Source organism: Sinocyclocheilus rhinocerous, unplaced genomic scaffold, assembly GCF_001515625.1.
Source record: "Sinocyclocheilus rhinocerous isolate Xijiao unplaced genomic scaffold, SAMN03320098_v1.1 scaffold28, whole genome shotgun sequence".
In the NCBI taxonomy this organism is placed as follows: Eukaryota; Metazoa; Chordata; class Actinopteri; order Cypriniformes; family Cyprinidae; genus Sinocyclocheilus; species Sinocyclocheilus rhinocerous.
The window spans coordinates 2,521,090-2,548,772 of NW_015652416.1; the positions used below are offsets into that span (position 1 = coordinate 2,521,090).

Here is a 27,683-nt window from a genome sequence, read left to right on the forward strand (position 1 = left end):
TATATATATATATATATATATATTGAATATTAATTCAAATATAATATCACAGTTATATAATATATGGCATGTAATTCTTGCTATATGGTAACTTTATTTCTCAGTTTCTTTGTTACACGTTACATACTATTACTAGAGTCAATTATGCTAAGCCAAACCCTAATCTTAACCCTATACAGTCCCTCCAGGATTTCGCGGGACTTTTTTATTTTTTTTGCGGCCTAAAATGACTGATTTTGCTGTGGCTTTTCTCAAAATTTGCAGTGATATTTGCGGCATTTCTTATTGTTTTGCAGTGAAAATATACCACAGACAACATTCTTCTAACATTGTTATGACTTTTCTGACTTCGAGAACCATTGTAGGGCTCCAGACTAATATTTGAGGACACCAGCACCAGTGCCATTAAGTTCTACAGAAGGTGGCACCAGCACCTGACAGTAAAGCACTCACCCTAATCGCACATGTACATCTTGGAGATGTCTATTTGATGTCTGCATTTACAAAGGTGGCACCAACACCTGACAGTAAAGCACTCACCCCAATCACACATGTACATCTCGGAGATGTCTATTTGATGTCTGCATTTACATATGCAAGATGTGTTTTTTAGAGTGTTTGCTCATCAGCAATACGCCTCTAAGACGTTTCCTGTCAGATGTAAAATAGACATTTATTAAAATGCAAGTAAAACTGCTTCTGAGACTTTTATCAGATTATACAACAGATGTTTCCCAGATCTTTAGCAGACATCTTACAGATGTACTTGTGCTGTCTGGGTAGTTGAGATGCAGATAAAATTAACTTTTATTACTGTCATTCATAATGTCTAAATATAATTTAATAAATACAAAAAATATATATTAGGGAGTGGAAAGTACTTCTCTGCAGCCATCTACTAGTAGTAATTTAATGTATTTTTTATTTTTAAATAAGTGTTTGCTTTACTTTTAGTTTTATAAATGGGGCAATACTTAAATTCAGTAAAACTTAAAGCTTTGAAGTGCTGGGAAAAGTTGTGTCAGGCATTTAAAAACACTCGAAAATATTAAGACCATTTCTGCCACAAGTGGTTCCTGTAGTTTTAAATCCATGGTGAATGGTGGTGATTTGTGTTTATTGAACAATGTTTTTCCTGGTTTCCACATCAGTGGCGTTTGTTCTGATATCTATAGCTTTAACAGAATTCTGCGCTGAATTTGAATGCTTCTCACAAGATTTCACAGAGATTTCTTCACTGTATCTCCAAGCGCTGTGTATAACGGTGTCGCGTGATCGAGATCAGCCCCAGTGTTGCCAAGTCTGCGGTTTTCCCACGGAATTGGGCTACTTTATCACTGTTGCCGCGGGTTGTTTTTCATGTCCACGGGTTAAAACGAAACCGATAACGTGATATTTAGCCCCTGAAGTGCGAATTTTACCAGGGGAACCCCGCCAAAGACTTGGATCTTACCCCCCCGGAACACAATTTTTAACGGGGAGCCCACCTCAAAATGCGATTGGGCTAGTTTTGAGTAGCAATTGGGCGGGTTTTGTTGTGAAAACCTGGCAACCCTGATCAGCCCGCGGCTCCGGCCCGAGCAGATAAACGTCTGCACTGCGTAGCCCAAACCAGTAGCGCGGATTAGTTCCGCTTTCGGTTCGTTTGTCCAATGTAGCTCTTGTAAATCGGTCATGATGAGAATGCAAGCACCTTAAAATAAAGTGTAATGGTGTGTGCATTTAACTATTCGCACGAGTAGATTATATACAAAATCAATGCAAAGACGCGAACAGATGCAAATTCGCGCCGGGCAGTGCGAATAACGCAATCTGGGCGACACGATTGCCGCAAACGCACAATACACACCTCAATCGCATCTTCCACCCAAGTTGAAAAATTTCAACTCGAGCAGAAAATTTGCATGACACCTTGACGCACAAGTCAATCAGCGAAGAGCTTGGAGGAGGGCATTACGCAATGTTTTTATACGTGCGATTGGCACAAAAAGCACCCCACGAGTAATCTAGAGGGATAATGTGTATGTGATAATGTGTTTTTTTTTATCGTTTTAATGTTTTTATTTGCACGAGTGATGCGAAAAACTTCCCGCAGGTAACGCAACGCAAATATTCGCTTCGCTTTTGGTGAGCACTATCCCTAAATATATACAGTAGGTTAAATCAAGTGCATTGCATTGTGGGATACAGTACCTACTGCAGTGTGCTTTCTTGCATACTCTATATTTTGCATATGTAATACCTGGCATGTGAGTTCTATGCAAAACATACAGTATGCACAGCATGCATACTGCAGAAATAGAAATACAGCATGATATAATATGCCATTCTGATGGATTCAATGGATGTGGATTCAAACGGCCATGAACGTTTCTTGGGTGTATGCCTTCTGAAGCAGATACTATGTTGTGTATAATGACAAAGAGCTGACTGAAAGAGGCAAGAGCAACTCTGAGTCGCTCACATGTGCTAATGTGTAACGTGTGCACGCTTGTGTCATTTAACTAGCAGCAGGCAAAAGCTGTGGGACAGATGTTAATATCTCCTCTCCACTGACCTGACACCACACACGCACCCCAGACACAGCCTGTTCACACTCGCACATACAGATTCCTCAGACCAGCACCACACAACGCAAACACGTTTCCAAGCAGTGCACAGAGGCCTGATTATGAGACTGCCCATGACCTGCGCTCAGCCCCATGGCATCTGGCACAGACAGAACACATATGCACAACACTCGCTCTCTTTCTCTCTGTTTCTACTTCTTTCTTTCACGGCAGTTAAGTGATTGTGCATTTCGCTGATCTATAAATCAGGGTAAACTTCCAAAAACTGAATGGAAGAGCAAAGGTAGAAAAATGCTTCCAGATGCAAGCAAATTGAAACAGTTTAGTTTTTTAGTTAGTTGGGTGAATCTCATAAAACCTGTCAAGAATTTTCCCAGGTCATATTTCAAAATGAATAAATAAATACTAAAAGAAATTATATTTTGAGAGGAGAAAAAGTCTATTCAAATATTTTGAATTGTGGCTTCATGTTTAATGCCAGCACATATGTAACTCGCATTAATGTAATGCAAAAAAGGCACATTACCATATGACAATAATAAAATACTCTCTATAAAAGCAAAGTATTGCTTTTTAAATAAATAAAAATAATTTAAATATTTTTTTTATATAAAAACAAATAAAAATGGCTTTCCCACTGAGAAAGAAATGGTAATAAATGGCATGAGAATAAATAATTCTTATGATTTTGTGTTGAAATATGACCCACACATATTTTTTCCTGAAATTGTCTTTATACAATTCCTATTTAGCACTGAGCGCAGTTGATCTACTGTCCTAATACGGTTCAGATTAGGATAACAGAACAAATAGTTTGGCACGGCATCCCTAAATCTGCACTGCTTCTCATGAGAAACAACCTGTAGAGGTTGAATGATTTGCATCCTTGTATGGCAGATCACACGTATGTTTGACACGCTCAGACGTCAGGCCTTTCAGAGCTTCCATTGAAAGCAGCTGGTCCTACTCTTAATGTGCTGACTAGGAAATGCAATTTAGGCCAATTTCTCAACATTACTGACCCACTTCCTGCCTGATTGCTTCCCTTTAAGATTCCAGTGAACCTAAACGTGTGCCGAAACAAACGGGTTACTTTACATTCCACATGTATGTGATTGCGTGTATCCTGGTTTGTCTGAGGGTTATTAATATTTAAGCATGAAAAGCACAAAGAGCAAAAACAAAAAGACTTTTTTGGACTACAATATATTTTCACATATATACATATACATATATACATATATATATATATATATATATACAGTATGTGTACATATATACACAGTATGTGTATATATATATATATATATATATATATATATATAAAATATGCAGAATGCAGAAGAATGCAGAATGAAATAATTATAAAACTATAAAACTTATATCTCATACTAATTTAACCAATATAATAATTGTAACTAGTAATATTAATAAGGATTCTTAAAAAAAACAGATTAAAAAAAATGAAATTATGCATGAAAAAAACAAACAATTTTTTTTTTTTTTAACTTAAATGAAAAGGAAGCTACCTAGTAGTTTTTTTTTTTTTACTTTTATACAAGACTCATAGACTCCAGTATAAGCAGTTTATTAAAATCAATAAAAATCCCCATAACTAGTGCTTAGATTTATGTTATGGTTGAAGGTACACTTAAACAGTAAAATGCCAAAATCATTTAATATTCATAATGCATAACAGTGTCAAAACATAACCGATTTCTCCCACAGTGTTATTTAACTGCAGCTAAACTCATATACATAAAACCTCATGAATTTTTATTCAAAATTCATAACCTGAAGTCATACAAACTAAATCAAAAGGATTTATTCATTTTTCAAACCCACAAATAACAGTAAGAGATATTTTACATATAATTTCCTATAATTCCTTATTCACATCTTTTTGCATTAATGCATGCTTTTGATTGTTTCATGCATTTTCTTTACACATGCAACTATTACATTTAGTGTAAATAAGCTCTTGACTGTTAACCATATGCTGTGAGTCATACACACAAGCCTGTGTATGTGTGTGCGCGTCATCATCTCTAAACTCATCAAGCTGATCTGAGGCTTTTAACATTGTTGTCCCAGCAAAAGCATCAGATTATAATCTACATAATCTAAAATTAAGCATCCCATAAACACTAATCCAATTACAGCGCAGACACATACTTTCTCCCAAGAGCGCGCTGCATTTACGGCTGAAAACATCTGTGTCGAGAGCTCCGCCGAGCTACGTTCACATACAGCTCTGGAGTAATGAGATCCGAGATACATCTCTGTTGTGCGTGAGTACATGAGAAAGCAATGAGCGATTTCATTAGTTTCTATTCAGCGGCTTCATGGTAGCCATTGGAGGCCCCGCTGGGCGCGTTCTCCTACACAACAAGGCCATAACAGGAGCATAACATTGAGAGAATATGGGTCTGCTGTTTGACACCCGTTCAAGAAGCAAGGCTGGAAACGGCACTTCAAGACTCAGCATGAGGCGTCTGTGAGCTTTCAACAGCACTATGCTAAAGAGCCCTGATCAAGCTAACATAATGTTTAGCATGCTGTTAAAATGCCTGATGCCAATGTATATGCAATGTAAGTCCACACAAAAAAATTAAAAATGGCCTCTGGTGACCCCTGAAAGATAATACATCGGCACCAAACAGCATTTAAACACTTATCCGACATGAATGTCACTGCATTACAAAAAATACCAATCACAAGTGATGCTAAAGCTTTTCTCAAAACCAATTTTTCTTTGCTTTGAGCCATTTTTGCAATTACTTTTAACCAAATAGTCCATTAGCAGAGTAAACACAGGAGTAGATCCTATGTTGGACACTGAAAAACCAAAAAATTTAACTTAATTTTAAAAAATAATCTTAATTTTAATTATATATAACAATATATAATAAAAATTAAGATGGTTTTAACTTGTTTTAGTTTTCAGCTTTATAAAGTAAACATGTTTTAGTGAATAAAAAGTGAATATTTTAGTGAATATTTAATGAAGTATTTTATGAATGCCATTTCAAATAATTGCCATTGGTTTGATATTTATTCATGCAAAGACATTCATATATTTTAATGCATGGCTGAAGTTAGTGGTTGTCAAACTGGGGTCTGAGAAAAAAAAAAGTTCTGGGTGATTGGAAAATATTAATGTACTTAAATATTTGCTATGAAAACTACTAAACAAAAAGATTTAGAATAGTTTTCTTCAGGTTTATACATTTAACATAACTATGCGTATAGATGAAACACATTCATATTTTAATGGAAATTATATTTTAATATTTTCTAATATTTAAAAAATATATATTTTCCAGATTATGATATAATATATACACAGTACAGTTTCAATATAAAGCCAATTTACTAATAATGACACTTCACTGTATAAATGGACTTTTTATAGCTACCTATATATTTTATAAAGAGGTCCCATACTACACAGAAGGGGTCCTTGTCAAAAAGTTGGAAAAACCCTGGCTTAAGTGTCCAAATATGTTTTGTCGTTGTGACTGCTGCAGTTATGGCTCAAATCTATTGGCTAAGCTCTCTTTAGTGGAAAAATGGAAATAATAAACAATCTGTTTGATAGAAAATATCAATGAAAGAATCAAATTGCATCTACAGGCTCATTTGCTAAATGTACTGTATCATGGTTATCAGCGAATGTCTCCCAGGAGCAATATCAGGGCTTTAAATGTCCGACATCAGATGAAGGTACTTGACTCACAAACATTGTCTATTGAAACACACAATCAACGAAGCCTTTAGAGCACACCATAATAAAACAAACCATGTCTTTCTCACTTCACATGAACAAAGCACAGTCATTTTGGCATTTTAAGCTGTAACTGTTGGTTTCCATTAGCGAGGAGCATTTTTTCTGTCTAGCTACACTGGATCCACCCCCTAAAAACACAAGTTGCATGGTGACAGCACCCATAAGGGACATCCAATCCTCATTATGCACCCAAAACATTTCATTTTTTCCTGGAACCTCTGACCTCAGCGTCCAGTAATGCTCCATCATCTAATCATACACCCCCTCATTACATTTGGACTCAAAAAAGCCTGCTAGAAACATATCAGACAACAGCTAGTTTCAAGATGGGGGAAAAAACATAATAATAAAGTTCTAAAAGCCGCCATGACCTCTTCGGAGTGTCACAAAACTACCATTGGCTCTCCAGCTTGGGTCGAGGTGCCAGGAATGAGGAATGGCTTTGTCCTTTCAAAAGTGGTTCACCATCTTTCTTTCCAGGTCATGCTAGTTATGCTCTGAAATTTGCTTACCAAAAGTGGATGGCCATAAGTCATAATGATTTAGCAAGTATTCATCTGTAGAAATCACAAGATTATGGCTGAGCATTATTTACTGCATAATATCAAGATTAATTGTGGTTCTCTGACCCTGCTGAAAAGACCTGTGAACATATTGCTGCCAAGTACTGCATGTGATGTTCCTAGAACAACATTCTAGTAAAATGGTCTCAAATCTTATCCTAACCGACCCCAAAAATGTTTGAGCAATGCTAAATTAATAAGAATTCTGTTTAAGCTTAAATCCAAAGTCATTGGTTGGTATGAATGTTTTTCCACAACCAACAAGGAAGCTGATCCAAAAGCATGTCAAACTTGGTCAAACAACAGTAAACGCTGATGTTCAGACTTCTTAGGTAGCTAAATCAGCAAAATTTGGCATTGAGGTTCTCTGACAGTGCAAGGACCAGTAAATGTGATCTTGTCAAGTATGAGTTGATCATGAATCAAAATCCTATCCCAAATGTACTATTACAAATAGAGTGCAATGGCTAACTAGTAAGTTGTTCAAACCTCAAACTAAACAATAAAATATGTTGGTTGTTAGGAACGTTGCTCAAGGACATTATTTAGAAAAATGGTTGTTAAAGAAGCCAAAAATGAGACAAATGCACCTCGTGACAATAATTAAAACATACTAATGAAAAATTAGATAATTAGACTAAATTTTAACATTTTAGTAAAATTGCAACAACAAAAAAGATTACAGTAAACGTCACAATTTTAGTAAAAATTACTTTTATAAATTTTATATAATTAAACTTATAAAAATATTAACAGAATATTGAATAAATGTAAAAGATATTTAGTAGCACTTTACTTGACTATATAACGCAAAATGTATCTTTAATGCATTATGTCTTGTAATTTACCTTATAATGCTCTGATGAATAATTGTAACCACAACTATAACACATTGTTACACATTTAGAAAGTTTAATTCATCAAAACACATGGCAAACAACAAATTTCAGACCTAACCAATCTGCAAATATTATAATGCTTTTTAACTATGGTTACAACTTTTTATTAAAAAGATATAACGCACTGCAATGTTTTTATAAGTTTACCTTTATAATGCTTTAAAATAAAGTCTTAAAGTTTTCTTATTAAATGACAAAAATATAATTTATGATTTAATGATTTGTCACTTATGGTGTGTGCACCAAAAACGAAGCGAATATTCACATGGCATCACCCAGTTTGCGTCTATTCGCGTCTTTGCATTGACTTTGTATGTATTCTACTCACGCAAATAGTTAAATTCACTTTTGGTTTGCACACACCTTAATGTTCCTGGCAAGTGTCCCCACTTATAGTGTGTGCACACCAAATGCAAATGTAATTATTTGCACAAGTAAATTACACACAGAGTCAATGCAAAGACATGAATGATGCGAACTGGACGACACGTTTGCTGCCAACGCGTGATATTCGTCTCAAAATTTCAACTCGAGCGGACAATTTGCATGACGCATTGTTGTGCAGGCCAATTAGTGAAGAGCTTATTGACATGTTTGGTTTGACATGTCCTGTTGTATCAGAAAATCTTTTTTATTTTATTTATTTTTTTATTATTAATGCTAGTGATGCGATAAACATCCTGCGAGTAATATAGAGCAAGTAACGTGATGCAAATATTCGCTTCACTTTTGGTGTGAACACACCTTTAGTCTTCTTAACCTACTTAACCAGCAGCACTTTCTTGGTCAAACAACCAAAAAAAGTGATGAAAAAAAGTGAAAAAAACAACAGAAAAGGTGATGGCTGACCATCTTAACAGAACCAAACCAGAACTAAACAGTCTGCAAATGCATGCTGGTTAAATCTAAGCAGGTCTTTTCAGCAGGGAAGGTATAACTGGCTTTTCCCAGCTTGTGTATGCGGTTGTTTTTAAGCCTTTGTGGAATATGAAATAGACTGATGTTCTCTGGATCCATCCCATTGCCCACCACCACAGGAAACAACAAATACAGCTGCACGCGCAGCCTGGCAAATAGCGCAGCACACAAGCGCACACCCCCAAACACACACTGTGCGCTTGATCACAACCACCTACCATCCCACACACACTCTCTATGCGGCTCCCACACAAACACACATCAATAAATAATTACACTGACAATTAGATGGGGAGCACTCCAAGCCTGACCTGTTAAGAGATTTGCAACCTACACACATAGTCGCCATCTGAAAGGCTGGGGAGGGGGAGTCATTTTTCTTACTACCCAGTTAACTGGCTGACTTATTGATTTAAAATTACCATCACAGAGAGCTCATATAGTTGTCTACACTTTATTTGGCCGCTCTCAAGGCCTCGTTTGATCTGAATAGCTTATGTTAAAGCTACAAAGGAGCAGGAAATGCACATTTTGCCCCATTTCAAGTGCATTCACCATCCACACAGGGAAGCACTGATACAATACTATAGCATAGAATACTGAGATCATGGACTTATACTCAATAAAAAAAACAGTAAACCAAAAAAAAAAAAAAAAAAAAAAAACATTTCTTTTTTATAATGTGGTTTCTAGAATTTCAGCATTCTAGGCGTTTTTAGACAATAACCTTGGATTGCCTTTAGGGATGACAGAGGCCCGATGGCTTATGGCAGGACTGGAGTTTCACAGATGCTTCTGAGACTTTCTGTTGCAGGGAGGGAGGAAGGGGAGAATGGGAAAATTGACTATGCCGTGTGAGCTAGCGCTCGTGGAACTAGGTCATTGAGCTTGCTGGGCTTGTTCACAGCTTGACTGGCCTGATTGTAGCCACCCTGAACAGAACTACAGGGTCGTTATTGCAATACAAGCATCCTTAGCCTCTCCAATGACGCCCTAACAAACCACCTTAATGATGGAGGAAAAAAAAAAAAAAAAAAAAAAAAAAAAAACACTTTTTGGTTGCTTCTTCACAGTAGTGTTAAATAAAGATAAAAAGAAAATAAATGTATATATAAGAAGAAGAAGAAAAATAAAATTACATAAATTAGATAAACATAAGTAGTGACTAAATAATTAGATAAACAAATAATTATATATATTAAATAAATAGATAAATGATTTAAATAGATAAAATGATAATTTAATGATAATTTAAATAAATGAATACCCTAGGCCCAAACTATCTTCACTGAAAGAGTAATTCAGAATCTTACAACTGGGCCTATATTGTATCAGCAAATACTAAAGTATCAATACTCATTCTTGGTCTCAGAAAATGAAAAATGGTAGTGAAGCACCCATTTGGAAAGAACAGATATTTACAGTCAATTTTCCTTCTTTGTTTCCCCTTTAAGGAAGAACAATCAGCAGAGGATTCCCTTAATCCCAAACCTGTGTTTCAGACCACAATAAATATCTATGGATAAACAATTAGCCCCAAGGCTATTGAGGTGGATATGGTTTCATCTATATGATTTTTCAACATCCAGTCATCTCTGATCAATACCCCACAGGGAAGGAGGCACAGATGGGAAGCCATTAAAGTGTAATCCAGTACAATATCTTTTTTGCCTGTCCGTGAAGAGCTACCGCATGGACTTGTTCTCTCATTTCCTTGAGCTGTTCTTCAGAGTCAAAAAGAACTCAAGTGAACACCAACAGCAAGCAAATGATATTCAATGTCATGATTAAATCACCAAGTCTTTCATTGGGGAAGTTTTCAATGGCATCAGAGATTAAAAGACAAGACAGAAAATCTTTCTGCCTTCAGTCTGAGGGGAAAACAGAACCAACACAAGAAGGATAACTGCTAGCAATCAAAATCACCAGGCAAGTGATCAACTGAGATAAGTGATCATGTAATTATGCAAAGGAGCGAAGGGTGAGGAGTCGGTCCTGGTGTATTTTCGTTCATCAGTTAAACAACAATTTGTCTCAATGCCACACACAAAATCAGCTAAAAGTCATTCAATAATAATGCCATGTTTTCCCGAGAGAGTGATTCGCACTCTGTGTTTTCAAGTACGGAAGTGACGAGTGTGTATTGTGTGCAGTTGTTATTGTGTGCAGTTGTTGTGCTCATTAATATCACCTGTGGACAGACTGAAAAACTCATTAGCAATGCTAATATGTTTTTGTTCTGCTTTTTCCCCTTCTTCATTTTTTTTTTTTTTTTTACGGGCACAATTCAGATGGTTGGAAACCAGCTTGCATCTGGAACAGAAGGTGACCTGGAACTTTTTAAAGTTCCTCTTGTTACAGCCACCATAAATTCGGAAGATTTGGAGGAGAGTCTGGCACGCAAGCTGCATGGAAATAGACGGAGAGACGCCACCATCCAGCAGAATAATCTCTAGATCCTGTAGATCAATAGGTTTGAAAATATAAGAAAGACTCACATCATCATCTGAATAGGGCACTTTGGCAGCAAAGTACAAATTCAGTCTTCAGCTTCCAAATGCACGGTGCCTCAAAGACGCTGCATCATAATGCTTTATTGAATAATATTAGAGGCCCTTCCTGTATATGAACAAAAGTGTCCATTATAGACGTCAGTTATTTTATAAAGAAAAGGCCAATGAAATTAATTACAGTGAAAAAGTACTACTGCCAGCCTTGATAAGAAGCAGGATAGAGAAGTCTGTGTGTAATTATTATTTGACTCTGCTGACGTGTCTTTGATGGATTGCAACACAGTGTCACAGATGGTAATCAAGCACCATCATGTACGGTTTCTCATTTACATATATGCATAGCTTTACCATGAGCAACGGGACAGGTGGGCAGAAGAAAGACGTCAAAAGCGCTTACTGTCTGTCTGTCCAATCGCGCACATCTCTCGTCGCTTTTCCCGCTCCAGTTGGCTTTCCGTCTGTCTGCACGTGTGTCTCCCCCAAAGCCTTCTGAATTATGAAAGTGTGCTTTGTGATTGGAAAATGACAACATTAATTGCTTGTAAGCAGAGCGCGGAGGCAGAGGGATTTTTGATCATGCGCTGATTGTGATGGGCTATAAATGAATAACACAAGGTGAGTGAGGGTGAATTATTCATAAGCTGGAAGCTCCTTGCCGGTGGAGGACCCTCAGAGCGTTATCTTTTCATCCAATTCAGCCAGCCGTGCCGCCATCATTACCAAGGCAGATTGCTCCAGGCCCGTTATTATAATGGCAGCAGTTATTATCGTTAATGCCACTGACAGTTTTTCGCCGAAGGAGTCTACCACTGTGGATGCTACCATCAAAATCTACATTAGAGCATATGGTTTACACTACCCACAATGCACTATAAAGACAACTGTTAAGAATACAAAATATTTCACACAATAAACAAACGTAATTTCAAAACGTGCGAGAAGCCAAGTAAGTGTTGCATTTTCAGCAAGCATTAGATTAAAAGTAGTCTTATTGACTATTTTTATGGCAGAGCAACGGGATAGTTCACCCAGAAATATAATGTATTGTCATTATCATGCAGTTTCAAACATGTATGCATTGCTTTCTTCTGTAGGACACAAAAGATATCTTCACACAATGACAGTCAATGTTGTTATTCTTCAAAATATCTTTTCATGTTCCACAAAAGAAAGAAATACGTGTTGGTCTCTCTATTTTCTTCATGAATTTTCCACCAATTGTCTTTACGGAAAGCACAATTTTACTGAATAAAATTACTTAGTATATGATGAGTCATATAAAAAAATGAAAAGAAAAAAGATAGCATAAGGTCTCAATCAAACCTGCTTTTGAAAGAGAGTCTATGACAGCTGAATAACAGCAGGTCTCTCTAACTGTGATATGTAGTCTGATAGGTGATTACAATTCAGCATATGATGGATGGTAAAAAAAAATTCTGTCTAGTTTGAATTTTAGAGCTTTGATGTATGTGCCACTAAACGTTTGATCAGATCACATATTGCCGTTATAAACTGAAGCGAATATTACGTTTTCTCATTTGAGGCATTTAATAAAAGTTGTCAGAGAAATGTAATAATTCATAACCCACTAGTGTTATGACAAAATACTGAAGATGAGGTGTCATGGCATAAGAATTGTGAAACAATAACTACATCACTGAAACTGCAACATAATATATCATAATACTACATGAGAAGCAATGTCGGCACACTTTCTCGATCCTTATCTGCCTCCCTTCCCTTCATCTTCCTTTCTTTCATAATCACCAGCTCCATCCTTCGATTTTTTATTACTCTCACAAGTCTCTGACTCGCTCCATCAGCCAAAATGTGTTTCCTCTTGTATGTCAGAGTACAGTCGAATCACCCAGGAACATGCTGCACATATAATAGAAGGGAGGATTTGGGCTGTTCTCTGGGAATAATCCCCTCATTCTGTGCTAGAGTATTGTGTTCGGTGTAGAAGTGCCGGCTTGGCTATTTCCTATGATAGCCTATGTAGAGAACACAGCTAAGAGCGCTGTTGATTAGCAAGTAAACTATGCGCCTGCACACTAGCCTCTCTGTGGCTGTTCACATTGTTCTGACACCAGAATGAAGGTCCCAAGAGGACTTGGGCAACAAAGACAGGACAACTTTAAGAGTTTAAATCAATTATCACTTGAGGAAATGGACACATGAGGCAAGAGAGTGACAGGGCGCTAATCCCATGGACTGAGCTAATGATGTGGCTGGGCTAGTTAATCTGACTTAAGAATGGAGGTTTCCCTGTTAAACAACAGTGAGATTCTCAGGGCCTGCATCCATGCACACGGACAAGATATTCCCAACTGCTTTACCGCACCAATGATCTGGAAATAACATGCGTTCTATTATGAATTGATTGAATGCTACAACACCCTTCAACACTGGAACTGAGTTGAGGGACTTAAGGTACTTTCATTCATTTGCAAACAAGTCTGAACTAAAGTCAACAGTGCACCTGGTGTCTTGCTTGTTAAAGGGGTCATATGATGCGATTTCATTTTTTCCTTTCTCTTTAGAGTGTTACAAGCTCTTGGTGCATAAAGAAGATCTGTAATGTTGCAAAGACTAAAGTCTCAAATCCAAAGAGATATTCTTTATAAAAGTTAAGAGTTAGCCACACCTACCTAAAACGGCTCGTTCGAACACGCCCCCACATACCTACCTCACTATGTGGGAAGATTTGCATAAAGCCATAATGTTCTTTTTAGCAGCATCATATGACCCCTTTAATGTAACAATATAGTTAGTGAGTGTGACTTACTGAGTTGATGCAGTTCAGTTCCTTGTTGAGGAGCCAGGGCAGGGATAGTTTTCCTTCACCCCTGTAGCAGGATTGGATCCTGTCCTTAATCTTTTCCTTGATTTTTCGCAATGTGAACAGGCACAGGGCTGATTCTTTCGGTGGCTTGGCCCGGTTCTTTTGGCCCTGAGCAAAAACGGTAAACAGCACCTCTTCCTGTTCAGAGATACCCAATGATCGTGCCAGCTTGGCACCGGGCCGACTGAGGTAGGCGTCTTGAACCAATCGGTATTCCACTCCATCCTTGGTACAGCCAATAGGAAACTCTACGTAGGAGTAGAACTTGGGGTCATCCACACAGAGGCGGACAATCTTGGAGGTGAAGAACTGTTCACCACTGGCATCCGGCGAGGTGAGTTGGGTGTCCAGCTGGAGAGTTAGGTAGTAGATGAACTGCTCGCTGCTAAAGCCATAGACGTAGTAGATGTCAAAAGTAGGGAACTTGGAAAGGGTGTCAGATGGAATCTTGAGCTGCGAGGAGACAAACTCATCCTGGTAGACAAAGCTGAACATTTCAGCATTCTCCTCATTAGCCATCAGCTTACGACTGGAGAGAGTTGGGAAGTACTCAGATTTTCCTTCGATGGGTGTACCTACGAACAATTTGCCAGTGTCTTCACCTTGGGTTCCACTAATAACCACTCCTGACATAGTGCACGCCTCGGACACACTTGAAAGGTAGTGCTCCTTGCGGTGATGCGGCTCACCAAGTTTGAAGAGGTCATCCAGTCGGAGGAACTGGCATATACCTTGTGAGGTGCTTCCACACGCAATGAGCCTGTTCTGTCCTGAATCTAGAAGCAACAGCTTGTTGACATTGTTAGTTTGTGATAGCTCGTGAGGGCAAGACTGAACACCAGGTGGTGGGTAACATTTCTCATTATCCACCACAGGACCGGTAACATGGCTTCGGAGCTTGGTCAGGTTGCTGGAGAGCTTGTAGATCCAATTGACAGCACCGGCGTAGACTTCACCCGTTTTGTTATGGACAACCAAATGCGTAAGCCCTCCCTCTGGTGGGGTAAAGATCCGGAAGGAAGAGAGGTTAACCTCGAGCCCCCCATGTTGAGGGAGGAACGATAGGAAGAAAAGGAGGAGGAATGCCTCGCGAAGAAAGGCGGGAAGGGGCCTCCTCCCATACGGCAGCATTTTGAATATCTTTCTGAGAGGAAGCGGTAGGCCAGGTGATCCGTTCACCTTTGTGATCCTGGGCCCGGAAAAAACCTGGACAGCGTCTGTCAGTCTACGGTGAGGAGAGCGTCTTATTGACCCAGTGTCCTCTCTGCTCTCTCTCTCGGCACGGAGCTGTCGTCTACACCATCATCTGAAGCGCCATGGCCGCTAGCCCTGCAAGGGTAGAAAAACACATCATGAGTGTTGGAGAAAAACAGAATAGAACAGTGTCTATTGATTCGACTGGAGTTTAAAAGTTCTGCCTGCCCAAGAGAAAAAGAGCTCATAATACATAAACACAAATATCTTACAGTGGGGCCCTGGGTGGAATCCTATACAACATTTAATGAGTGTGTCAAGCTTGCAGACAGCAGTGCACTCCACAAACTCCACACTGAGAACTCGTCTGATAGACCTGCTGTGCCCCTAAATATTTCACACAGTCTGTGCCAACTCAGCTGGCACAAAAAGGAAAGAGAATAGAGCAGGAGAGAGTAGATTAGAAGAGTAATGAGGAAAAAGTGAGCGATGCCATAACCGTAGACTAGTTTACCAATTCACCTTGAAGAATGCCATAAGCTCAGAAGCGTCAGCAATAAACATTCTCATTTCCTCATGCTTGCTCAGAGAAGCCATTCAAGTTGACCTCGCATAAAACAAAGGCACTTTCCTTTAACCACGGGTTTTAAAATACCACAGTACAGACAACATGCCCTCAACCACAGGGCTGCGGAAAGAAAGACAATCCATCAAATTTGTTCTAATTGAAAGTCTAATGACATTCATGTGATCATGGGCGATGAAGAGGAGCTCTGGGTGTCCAGCTACATCCTCAGAGTGCAAAGCCACTTAAACAAGGGCAATCTCAGGCCTCTCATAGAGCCAGCAGCAGGGACTGTCTGCTGCTGTGACCTTCTCCAGTGTTCAAAACAGAAGCATCATTGTATCTCAGATGACATTTATCTCACTTCACAAGACTATTGAGCGAGGAGACTGCTCGGTGCTGTGAGCCATACTGTGGGCTGACTGTCATGCGCAAACTACGAAACAACTGTGCGAGAGAGCAGATGCATATACACATTTGTCAACACATCATATACTGTACTAGATAGGCCTACATGATACACATCATCTGAGTAGAGGAAAATTTATTCATTCAAAATTTCATTTCTGTTGACCATGTGTAAAATGGCAAAAAAAACAGTACGTTTGTGTGTCATACTTTAGTCAATAGTGTTTATTGATTAAAACTATTGTCATGAGGCATCAATATCCAAAGTGACTCCCTGGGGATCGAACCCATGACCTTGGTGTAGCTAGTGCCATGCTCTACTGTTTCAGCTACAGGAATGCATAGGACTTTTTATTTGGATATTGTTGGGAAAAAGACATTCAGATCAAGTCTGTGAGAAGACAAAGTTTAAATTATCGATGCATTTTGCAAACACATGCAATATTGGAGGAAAAATGGCACAGACCTAATACACTGCCACAATTGCAAAAAAACAAAATAAAAATGGAGTAACTGGAGGCACTCAAAAAGAGCGTCTACTAATCGAGTCCGATTTTCAGCTATTCTGAGCTTTATACCGTTTCACCATATTTGCTGTTTAATGTAGTGTGCTGACAGGGGTCCAAATTTCTCTCCTCTGTATTGATCATCACAGCTGAGCTCTTCTCAGCTCAACTGACAGCACTCCGAGGTGCTTTCTGGCTCTGTGATACAGGGACACGGTCAAAGCAAATTCCCAGAAGTAAAAAACATGGAAAAATTGCCTTATCGAGCAGGCTAACTAACTAAATAAATAACTCCACAACACACTAAAAATTGAATTTAGCAGTGCTGCACCTGACCCATTACACACTATAAAAACAAAGCTGTCAGAGTTTTGACTTATCTGGGACAAAGATATGCTAATGAGGCAGCGGAAGCTGCTTAAATGCAAATCCAAGTGTCCACTTTATCTCAGAAAATAAAACAAACAAAAAAAGAAAGAGAAATTATAATAAACTGAAACTGCTGCAGCAAAATTAATACATGTGCTGCAATTTATAACACTGCATCACAATGCTATTTGTGTGGGATACAGCAATTAGGACATCCCACCCACTTGCTCCAAACAGGCCAACATCAAGGATAAAGGTGAAATTGGATGAATCAATTAGAGGAGGTATGGGAGTTGCATGGCACCTTCAGGATAGCAAAACCTGCCCGGCTCAGAAAATGGCTGGCGGGACCAAGGTATCCATGATGATTTATTGCTTGTGGCACATAAATTACAGCACAAGCCATGAAAACCTCATACTTAAGCAAATTTATACAGAGCGTCTCTTTAACATGGAGGTCACATCGCTGAGCATTGTGGGGTAGAAGGCAGGCAGGACTCAGTGATGGCCACAACTAAACCACCCAGAGAGGCTCTGCATAGCGGGATCTGCTTTATATTACAAGCACGCAGACACACTCACATACATCAATACATAGAGGCCTTAATCCACAAACACACACACAGGCTAGGCTTTTTATTGTTCTGCTTCTTTCTTTATGTCTTTCTGTCTTGAAATCTTCATTCTTTCTGTCTGTCATTCATTAATTTTGCCTGTCTGTCTATTTTGCCAATCCTTTCTCTTGTTTTTCTTGATGCTTTATGTCCTTCCTTTCTCTCTTTCACTCCTTCCCTCCTACCTACAATTAAAAACCAGCACCATTATCAGGTATCTAAACATGAAAACAGATTCTGGACAGCATAATAAATGTAAAGCCATATTAATGAATCCAATTTATGTAATCAAATTAAGACATCAGATTAGTATAATAAAATTAGTGCACAAAACAAAAATTTGTGCAGGACAAATATTTAAAAAATTATTACTGTTAAGCGAGGCATTCACCACCAAACCACTGGAAGACGTTTACTGATAAGCAGTGAGAAAAACATTTGCATGAGCACTAGAAAAAAAACTTGTTCACAAAATGCTACATATTTGCAATGCTATTAAACAAACTGTACAACACCAGCAGTGGTAGGCCTATATTTTTATTTAAGCCTCGATTTAGCCCCCAATTTTAAAAAAGCAATAATAGCCTCAATCCAGCGAGACCTCCAATGAAAGTGATATTTTAGCAGAGCTACACTGTGACTGTGATCACGGGGGGGATGATAGAGGAAACAATGACTTGTTGACAACGGGAAATTATTTGCAAAACAGAGGCTTGGAACGACATCTCATCTCATTCAGCTAAAGAGATGATATAGCAACGCCAGTTTGTTTCAGTCTAGGTAGCTAATCTTTGATGCTAAATCACAGATTGTGAGTGTTATGAGGATGACGATTTAGAGGGATGCAGCAAGGGGCCAAGGGAATGACTCCTTCATACCAGAGAGAAGAGGAGAAATAAAGAGCTGATAGCAACAATGGTGGTTAAAATGTGCCAAGGACTGCAATTTCTGCAGCTCCTTAGTTTAGCCTAATGTACACATATTTAAAAAAAAAAAACAGCCAAATAGTAACTGTTCCAGTGAGAGTTGATGACAAGAATCTGCATGAGGCAGAATATTCAGAAGGAAATAATGTAGGACAGAGGCTGAATTCACCTTTTTTTTTTCAAGAATTGCTCATAGGAACATTTTTAGAATTTATCTTAAGAAATGTCTTAACATCTTTAAGAAGATTTTCATGAATCCTGGCCTCTGGACTCTACAACACTCAACAAAAATTTGATTCCCTTACGAAAATTAACCACGGTTTTATTGTAGCAAAATTATAGTGACCATAGTTTACAAAAATTTGTGCAGGACAAATATTAAAAAAATTATTACTGTTAAGCGAGGCATTCACCACCAAACCACTGGAAGACGTTTACTGATAAGCAGTGAAAAAAACATTTGCATGAGCACTAGAAAAAAAACTTGTTCACAAAATGCTACATATTTGCAATGCTATTAAACAAACTGTACAACACCAGCAGTGGTAGGCCTATATTTTTATTTAAGCCTCGATTTAGCCCCCAATTTTAAAAAAGCAATAATAGCCTCAATCCAGCGAGACCTCCAATGAAAGTGATATTTTAGCAGAGCTACACTGTGACTGTGATCACGGGGGGGATGATAGAGGAAACAATGACTTGTTGACAACGGGAAATTATTTGCAAAACAGAGGCTTGGAACGACATCTCATCTCATTCAGCTAAAGAGATGATATAGCAACACCAGTTTGTTTCAGTCTAGGTAGCTAATCTTTGATGCTAAATCACAGATTGTGAGTGTTATGAGGATGACGATTTAGAGGGATGCAGCAAGGGGCCAAGGGAATGACTCCTTCATACCAGAGAGAAGAGGAGAAATAAAGAGCTGATAGCAACAATGGTGGTTAAAATGTGCCAAGGACTGCAATTTCTGCAGCTCCTTAGTTTAGCCTAATGTACACATATTTAAAAAAAAAAAACAGCCAAATAGTAACTGTTCCAGTGAGAGTTGATGACAAGAATCTGCATGAGGCAGAATATTCAGAAGGAAATAATGTAGGACAGAGGCTGAATTCACCTTTTTTTTTTCAAGAATTGCTCATAGGAACATTTTTAGAATTTATCTTAAGAAATGTCTTAACATCTTTAAGAAGATTTTCATGAATCCTGGCCTCTGGACTCTACAACACTCAACAAAAATTTGATTCCCTTACGAAAATTAACCACGGTTTTATTGTAGCAAAATTATAGTGACCATAGTTTTCTGGCATATTGATTACCATTTGTATTCACAGTTTTACTACAAATACTATGGTTAAACTATAGTTAGTGTAGCAAAACCATGGTTAATTTGTGGTTACCGTGGTTTAACTATAGTAACCATGGTTTGTTGGTTTAATTTGTAGTAAAACCATGGTTAATTTTCGTTAGGGTTGGAACGCTACATGTTAGCATACAATATTACTAACAATTCTTGCTTTACAAAAACAACGCTACTGCTGTTGCTTATTCTTAGGGTTAGGGATTTAATCATTGTACTCAACACAAATGTATTAATTTGATTAGATCTGTGCTACAGACTAAAACGTTATAGGCTACCTCAAATAATGCAGTTAGTTGACAATAGGTATGCTAATACTTTACTAATCAATTTTCACATGCCAAACAATAAAATGAACAACAAAAATAACAGAACATGACAGAAACTTGGTGGACTCTCAACTTAAAGCCGGCATGTAACGGAAGTTGCGATTGTCTTTTCTTCTCTACTGTGACGTATATCTGAGTGAAACGGCATCTGAAATGAGAGGGCGGGACTTGATTTCGTCCTTCGGGAACTGATTGGATCGTTGAAAGCTGGGGCATTGCAAACAAAATGGAGGCAGATCTGAATGCCAGTTTGTAGTTAGTGGTGGGGGATTTCTCTCCACTGAATTCACCGCCGACACCTAAGCATAATATAACATGTTAATATAACATGAATAAAGGTTTTATTTATTGAGGACGACGACGACGATCAACGGCACAAAACATGCCTAAACAGCGTGCAAGAGAGAGAGAGCGAGAGCGAGAGAGTGACTGCCTGAATGACTGAGCGCGTCCTCCATCAGGTTAAGTCATATCCATGAAAAAAATTAGTTTGTGATGTCCTAAGAGTAATGTTGTCGTAATATCCTAATATCTTTTCAATGTTTAGGGGTAACGTACTCCCTCCTGACTGGTGTCAGTGCTATAAAGTGAAGCATCAGCTTCAGCTTTTCCCCCTGTCGTTTATTTTGATTAAAGATTACGAGGGCACATGAATTTAAAACAAAATAATGAAGTGCACGGATAAATTATTTATAATAAACACTACAGTATTCCATTAAAAAATAAGAATTTTCCATTTTGATTTCATGGTGACTTTAAGCCAGCAAACACACCATAGCAACTGCACAGAAATGTGCCAAGAACACTTTAGTAACTAAACTTGGTCAGGACGCCATATTGAATTTAACATGGATGAAAACAAGGCTATGAGGGATAGACTCACCGTCTTTACAATGGCGGGCACTGTGAAGGTTCTAGATCATGTAATTTTCACAATTCAAAACTTTATGGATTTTTCGTCTACTGTTTCATCAGCTGAACAGTCAGTATGTTGTTAAAAAAAAGAACAATCCATTTTTAGAAGTTTTTGGAAAATTACAAACATTTTTCTGTAAAAAAAAAAAAAAATTATGTAATCAAAGTAGTAAAATAGTCGATTTTATATACAATATTTATATGCAATATTCATATACATTTAACTTGTATTCTAAGTTAAACAAACACCAGTGTGGGATGGCTTATACGCAGCATCTAGAACAAAAATCAAAACATTTGCTCTGCTTCTCACTGATTGCTAATTGCTAATCTAATACTGCCAGACGAGTCCTGCCCCGTTTAAATGACCACCGCAAGTCGCACTCCGCCTCCATTCAGGTTGTTTAACTCTACAGCACGCTCTCTTGTGCTGAGGGTGGGTATTGTTTGGGTTTGACTAATGGCCGTGGAGTGGGGAGGGCCCGGTGTCTGCAGGAGTAGAAGACACTGAGGAGGTGATTGTGCGCCAGGCCTGTTGCACTGTGGATGTGCCAAAATCAGAGAACACTGTCCTCCTTTTATAGCGTCACTCCTTAGCGTGTGACCCACTGACACCATGATAACTGCCCCCTCCCTCGCCCCCCAAACCACCAACAACTTCCCACAGCGGGTTTAACAGCACCCCAATATAAACAGGTGCATTTTGGGAAGAAAAAAAAACAGTGGTACTGGATTCACATGACACATTAAGCTGTGGTTCACAACTGGTTTTGGGTTTCTCTTCAGGACCCGAATGGCAAACAATGCTGTAACGAATTGTTAATCAAAATAAATTTTAAGAAAAAAGCAAACAATGACATTAATATTACAATGAACTGCTTAAAGGGATAGTTCACCCAAAAATGAAAATTCTGTCATTAATTACTTACCCTCATGTCGTTCCAAACCCGTAAGACCTCCGTTCATCTTTGGAACACAAATTAAGATATTTTTGATGGCATCTGAGAGCTCTCTGACCCTCCCATAGACAGTAAGGGTCCTTACACGATCAACGTCCAGAAACGTAGCAAGGAGATCAGTAAAATAATCCATGTGACATCAGGGGTTCAACCGTAATTTTACAAAGCTACGAGAATACTTTTTGTGCGCAAAAGAAAAAAATAAGACTTTATTCAACAATTCGTCTCCTCCGTGTCACCGTAGCGCCATTTTGGAGAGTATCCACTGAAGGCAAACAGCGTATGCTATTCTGTTTCAGCTGTGTCATGCGGATACGTTTTCTACGTTGTTTGTACTTTGATTTGAACGAAAACAATGTATCCGTGTGGTGCGGCTGACACATAACAACATACGCTGTTTGCGTTCAGTGGATACTCTCCAAAATGGTGCTAGGGTGACGCAGAGGAGACAAATTGTTGAATAAAGTCTTTTTTTTTTTTCTTTTGCGGACAAAAAGTATTCTCGTAGCTTCGTAATATTACGGTTGAACCCCTGATGTCACATGGATTATTTTACCGATCTCCTTGCTACGTTTCTGGACGTTGATCGTGTCATGTAAGGACCCTTACTGTCTATGGGAGGGTCAGAGAGCTCTCAGATTCCATCAAAAATATCTTAAGTTCCGAAGATGAACAGAGGTCTTACGGGTTCGGAACGACATGAGGGTGAGTAATTAATGACAGAATTTTCATTTTTAGGTGAACTAACCCTTTAAACATGACATAGTCTAAATTATGAAAATGTCAATGGTTTTACGTTTTTGGCAGCCAATAATTTGTGATTTATATTTGTTCATGTTGTGCAAGTGCATTCTGGGTTACATTTGTTTAGTTCATGGTTTCAGCATGGGCATCTCTCAAACACATTAATTCTGCCATCTGTCTAATTTGACCATTTTCTAGTGACTGACAATCACATTTGTGCCAAAATACTGTAGATTTTGATTGGACACATGGCCTGTGAGGTCAACAGCAAAAGAATTGGGAATTGTTTTCACTTTTTTTATTATCAACCAGTTACAAATCAAACTCAATATGCCACACTGTTATAAATCATGTCTGTAGCATAAATCTGTAGCATAAACAAATGTGGGATGACTTATGTGCCCAAGTTTAAAACTTAGGTTTAAGAGCTTTGAAAAACATTGAAGTATGAGAAATAATAATGGCCTTAGCAAGCACTACTAACTCTGTGGATACATAATGCACCATGATGTGGAACTAAATTTACATGATTCCTAAAATCCGTTCCAAGATCTGATGTGTTGTTATGTGGACTGAATTCTACAACACTGCAGATTAATCTTAAATCAGAGAAGAAATCCAGGCTCATAAGGTCACAGTGGGCATAAATTGTGAGCTATGGGAAAGGACAAGACACTCCAAGGGAAAAGCCATCAAGTCTAATCACTGGCTCTTTTTACGTTGCAGTAAATGTTGCTACCGCAGCAGTTTGGACGGATACGATTATGTTAACCCTGCCCCGGATGACACAACTGTCACCAACCTTATGCAAACTCACACTACAAGACACCTAGTCATAGCAGATTAACACATGCTGCAACGATACTAATATTAATGTAAGAAAACATATGGTTAGTATGACTGCAATGAAGTCATCCATATATTGTATACACAAACATGCTTCATACAACCATGCAGGGTTCCTGCACTTTGGTAAGAAATCAATAGTAAAAAATAAAATAAAATAAAAAAAAGTTAAACAAAGTATGTAGTACATAAGTTAAATAAGTAATAGCAAAGGTTAAATTAAGTAAAATTAAATGGATAAAACAGAATCATTTAAAATAAAATAGAATAACAAAACAGAATAATTTAAGATAAGAAAATAACAAAAACAAAAGTTAAATAAAGTAAAATAAGTTAAGCAAAAAGTTAAAGTAAAAAATTTAAATAACAAAAAGTGTAAGTGAAATCAAGTAAAATAAAATAAGTTAAATAAAATAAAATGGATAAAATAAATTAAATAGAATAACAAAATAACATAAAATAAAAACAAAAGTTAAAGTAAAATAAGTAAAAATAAGATTACAATAAAAATGTAACAATTTACAGTAAAGTAAAGTAAAATAAAATAAAAAAGAACCCATGACCTTGGCCTCATTGTCACCAGTCTCAGGACTGCAGAAAGGCATAATCAATAGCTATATTAACTTTACTTTACTTTACTTTTAGTCATTTAGCAGACGCTTTTATCCAAAGCGACTTACAAATAAGAAAAAGTAATTAAAACTAAAAGCTAAAACTCTATAAATACTATATCTATATATATATATCACACATACACACACATTTAAGAAAATAAAAGAAATTAAATAAAAATAAATAGAATAACAAAATAACATAAAATAAAAACAAAAGTTAAAGTAAAATAAGTAAAAATAAGATTACAATAAAAATGTAACAATTTACAGTAAAGTAAAGTAAAATAAAATAAAAAAGAACCCATGACCTTGGCCTCATTGTCACCAGTCTCAGGACTGCAGAAAGGCATAATCAATAGCTATATTAACTTTACTTTACTTTACTTTTAGTCATTTAGCAGACGCTTTTATCCAAAGCGACTTACAAATAAGAAAAAGTAATTAAAACTAAAAGCTAAAACTCTATAAATACTATATCTATATATATATATCACACATACACACACATTTAAGAAAATAAAAGAAATTAAATAAAAATGACAAATGCATACAACAACATTTCAAAACTAAAACATTTAAATAAAAACAAAAAAATAAAGCTAAAAACAATTAAAACATACACAAATAAGAAAAAGTAATTAAAACGAAAAGCTAAAAGCTTTTAAGAAAATAAAAGAAATTAAATAAAAATGACAAATGCATACAACAACATTTCAAAACTAAAACATTAAAATGAAAACAAAAAAATAAAGCTAAAAACAATTCAAACTGAAACAGAGGTGGAAAGAGGAGAGATAAACAGTGATACTTATGTCCTTTGTCGGTGTCCCTGCCCGGTGGAGTCGCATGGTAGAGTCGATGGTCTTTACACTCTTCGGTCTTCACACGACCGCAGCCGCTTCCGCGGTAAACTAAGCTTCTTTTTAATTAGTTTAACAAAACTCAAATTGAATTCAGCTGGACACACTTTCCTGTTTATCCCAACAAATGGCCAAGCAAAGCGCACGACACTGACAAGGTACGCGATACAGTACGAGACCAAACGCCATTTAAAGACATTAAAACAATGACATTTGTTAATATATTGATATTAATTTTAACTTATAAATGATTGCACACAACAGCATAGACGTTATTGCTGTGGTATTCCATTAAAAACCATGCATTGTGACCACATAAGCATATTTTCACACAGAGGTTGCACATACATGCGCAAATGTGCAAAGTCATGAAATAATTGATGCAAGAACTGAGAGGAATATAAAATCACAGTGTTTCCAACTGCAACACCCACAAACAACAAACGCAGACCAAACAGACACATCCCGTTCCTTCTCTGGCTGTGTTAATAGATCCACGTCCATTACCACACCTCAGTGTCTGGGCTACAGCTCCCACAGAGCCAATAAAAGCACGCAAACACTGCTGACTCAAAGTTCAGCCATCAATAAAAAGCTTTCTCCCTCCTGGGAAGCGTTCGGTTATTTCCTTCAGCCCGTCGCAGAAGTACGCCTGTCGCATCTTATCTTCTTTCATTAGCTCGCTCTCATCTGTTGTGCAATCGACTTTATTATGATAAACACGCCTGCAAATCAAATTGGGGTTTTTTTTTTTCGTAAATTCCACAATTACGATTTATGTCATTTCTAAGCCAGCTACAATTATCAGCCGCAAATGCCAAGCTAATACTCGTGCCAGGATCAGAATGTGAAACGCTCCACCGATTCCGGCTGTGCAATGCTATAAACTACAGGGGGAAAGGGGGCATAAAGACTTCAAATCCCATAACGGTAGCTCCCGAGCTCATGGTGTTTCATGTTCCGCAGGCCTCACTAGCGCACATTCCATCAGGATCGCATCACTGGGCAACACGGCCGTTCTCTGGCCTGCTTCCCTCCGCACACTGCGAGAGTTTGTGTGCTGAGCTTTACACTTTCGCTAACTTCACTCATTGCTTTGCACCCACCTACTCATGCACGCTTACAAACAAACATCTCTAGCGGTGCTTTCATTTTAAAAGACTTAAGAGATGAAGTCATGAAGTCAAGCATGAGACGTGCGTGTGTGCGTGTGCGCCTTCACCGTGTCATCTGCGTGACCTTTCTAGTCGGATATGTGCGCTCCCGGCGAACGCGTTTGTGCTAACACAATTACACTCGGCTAATGAGCAGAGCGGTGAGATACAGCCATCTGAATGCTAGCTTCATCCCAGCATCTCCTTTAAAGGCTACATTTGCATCTTTAATAGAAATGAAATTGCTCATTAAACGTGCAAGCTGCTGGTGAAATATGCTTGTGGAGAAAGAAAGAGCAAAGAATAGACGTAAATCAAAGTATTTACACACTCTCGCCTATAGGCTTATAGCGCTGGTCTAATGCTAATAGATAAAAATGGCGACTTAACGATTCTGGGTTTGTTAATTCCATTAGCTTTTTTTTTTTTATTTGTTTTTTTTTTTGTAAGAAGAAGAATAGGCTAGCTAATCCTATTTACATAAATACACTAAACAAAACTAAACTAACATAATATTATTTTTATTACCCCACCACTACAATAAATTCAGTGAAATGACCAATTAATTCAATTATTCTCTGCAAAAGAAGGCGCAAAAGAGCAATGTTTACAAAACGAACACTACTCCTCTTAAATGTTACTCAATGTCAATCAATGCTGTAGACATTTTACAAACAAAACATTTATATAAATCTTAAAAATGCATTAGTCTATCAGATTAAATTTTCTGATTCAGATTTACTTACTAAGTTATTAAATTAATAAAAAAAATACTTTAGCAAATTATCAGATTTAGTTATTAAAACATTTACAAAATAAATTCAAATATAAAATGTAATATTATAAAAGTACATGATATAAAAATTATTTAAATATTCACTGCATAAGACCAGACTCAAAAGAAGTTTGTTCACAAAACCAACACCACAACTTCTCTCATGAACCTTACCTAACTAAAATAAATAGGGCCTAATTCTTCCAAAACTTTGCTTTCCACAGACAGCATCTGAAAGTAGGCCTATAGGTTTGCAACAACGTGTTCAAGAACCGCTCTGACTGAATCATTTGATTCAGATTCATATGGATATAATACATGAGTTCTAGAGTCTTTTTGACTGAATCATTAAAAAAAAACAGCTCATAAAATTGAACTATTTTACAAGGTGGCGAATTTGTATGATGTGATTTGTACAGAAACGTGGGGCGTTAATACGAAGCCATA

The 27,683-nt window shown here is 37.5% G+C and overlaps 1 protein-coding gene across 1 annotated transcript in view; it reads right to left on the minus strand.

Annotated features, from left to right (window-relative positions):
* The window catches only part of LOC107715025 (plexin-A1-like), a 236,715-nt gene that overhangs the window by 196,983 nt on the left and 12,049 nt on the right, over nucleotides 1-27,683 (minus strand). Inside the window, exon 2 of the mRNA XM_016521060.1 lies at nucleotides 14,042-15,427. Within this exon, the coding sequence (XP_016376546.1) occupies nucleotides 14,042-15,229 (1,188 nt within the window). The 5' untranslated portion in view covers nucleotides 15,230-15,427. The remainder of the gene's footprint in view (nucleotides 1-14,041; nucleotides 15,428-27,683) is intronic.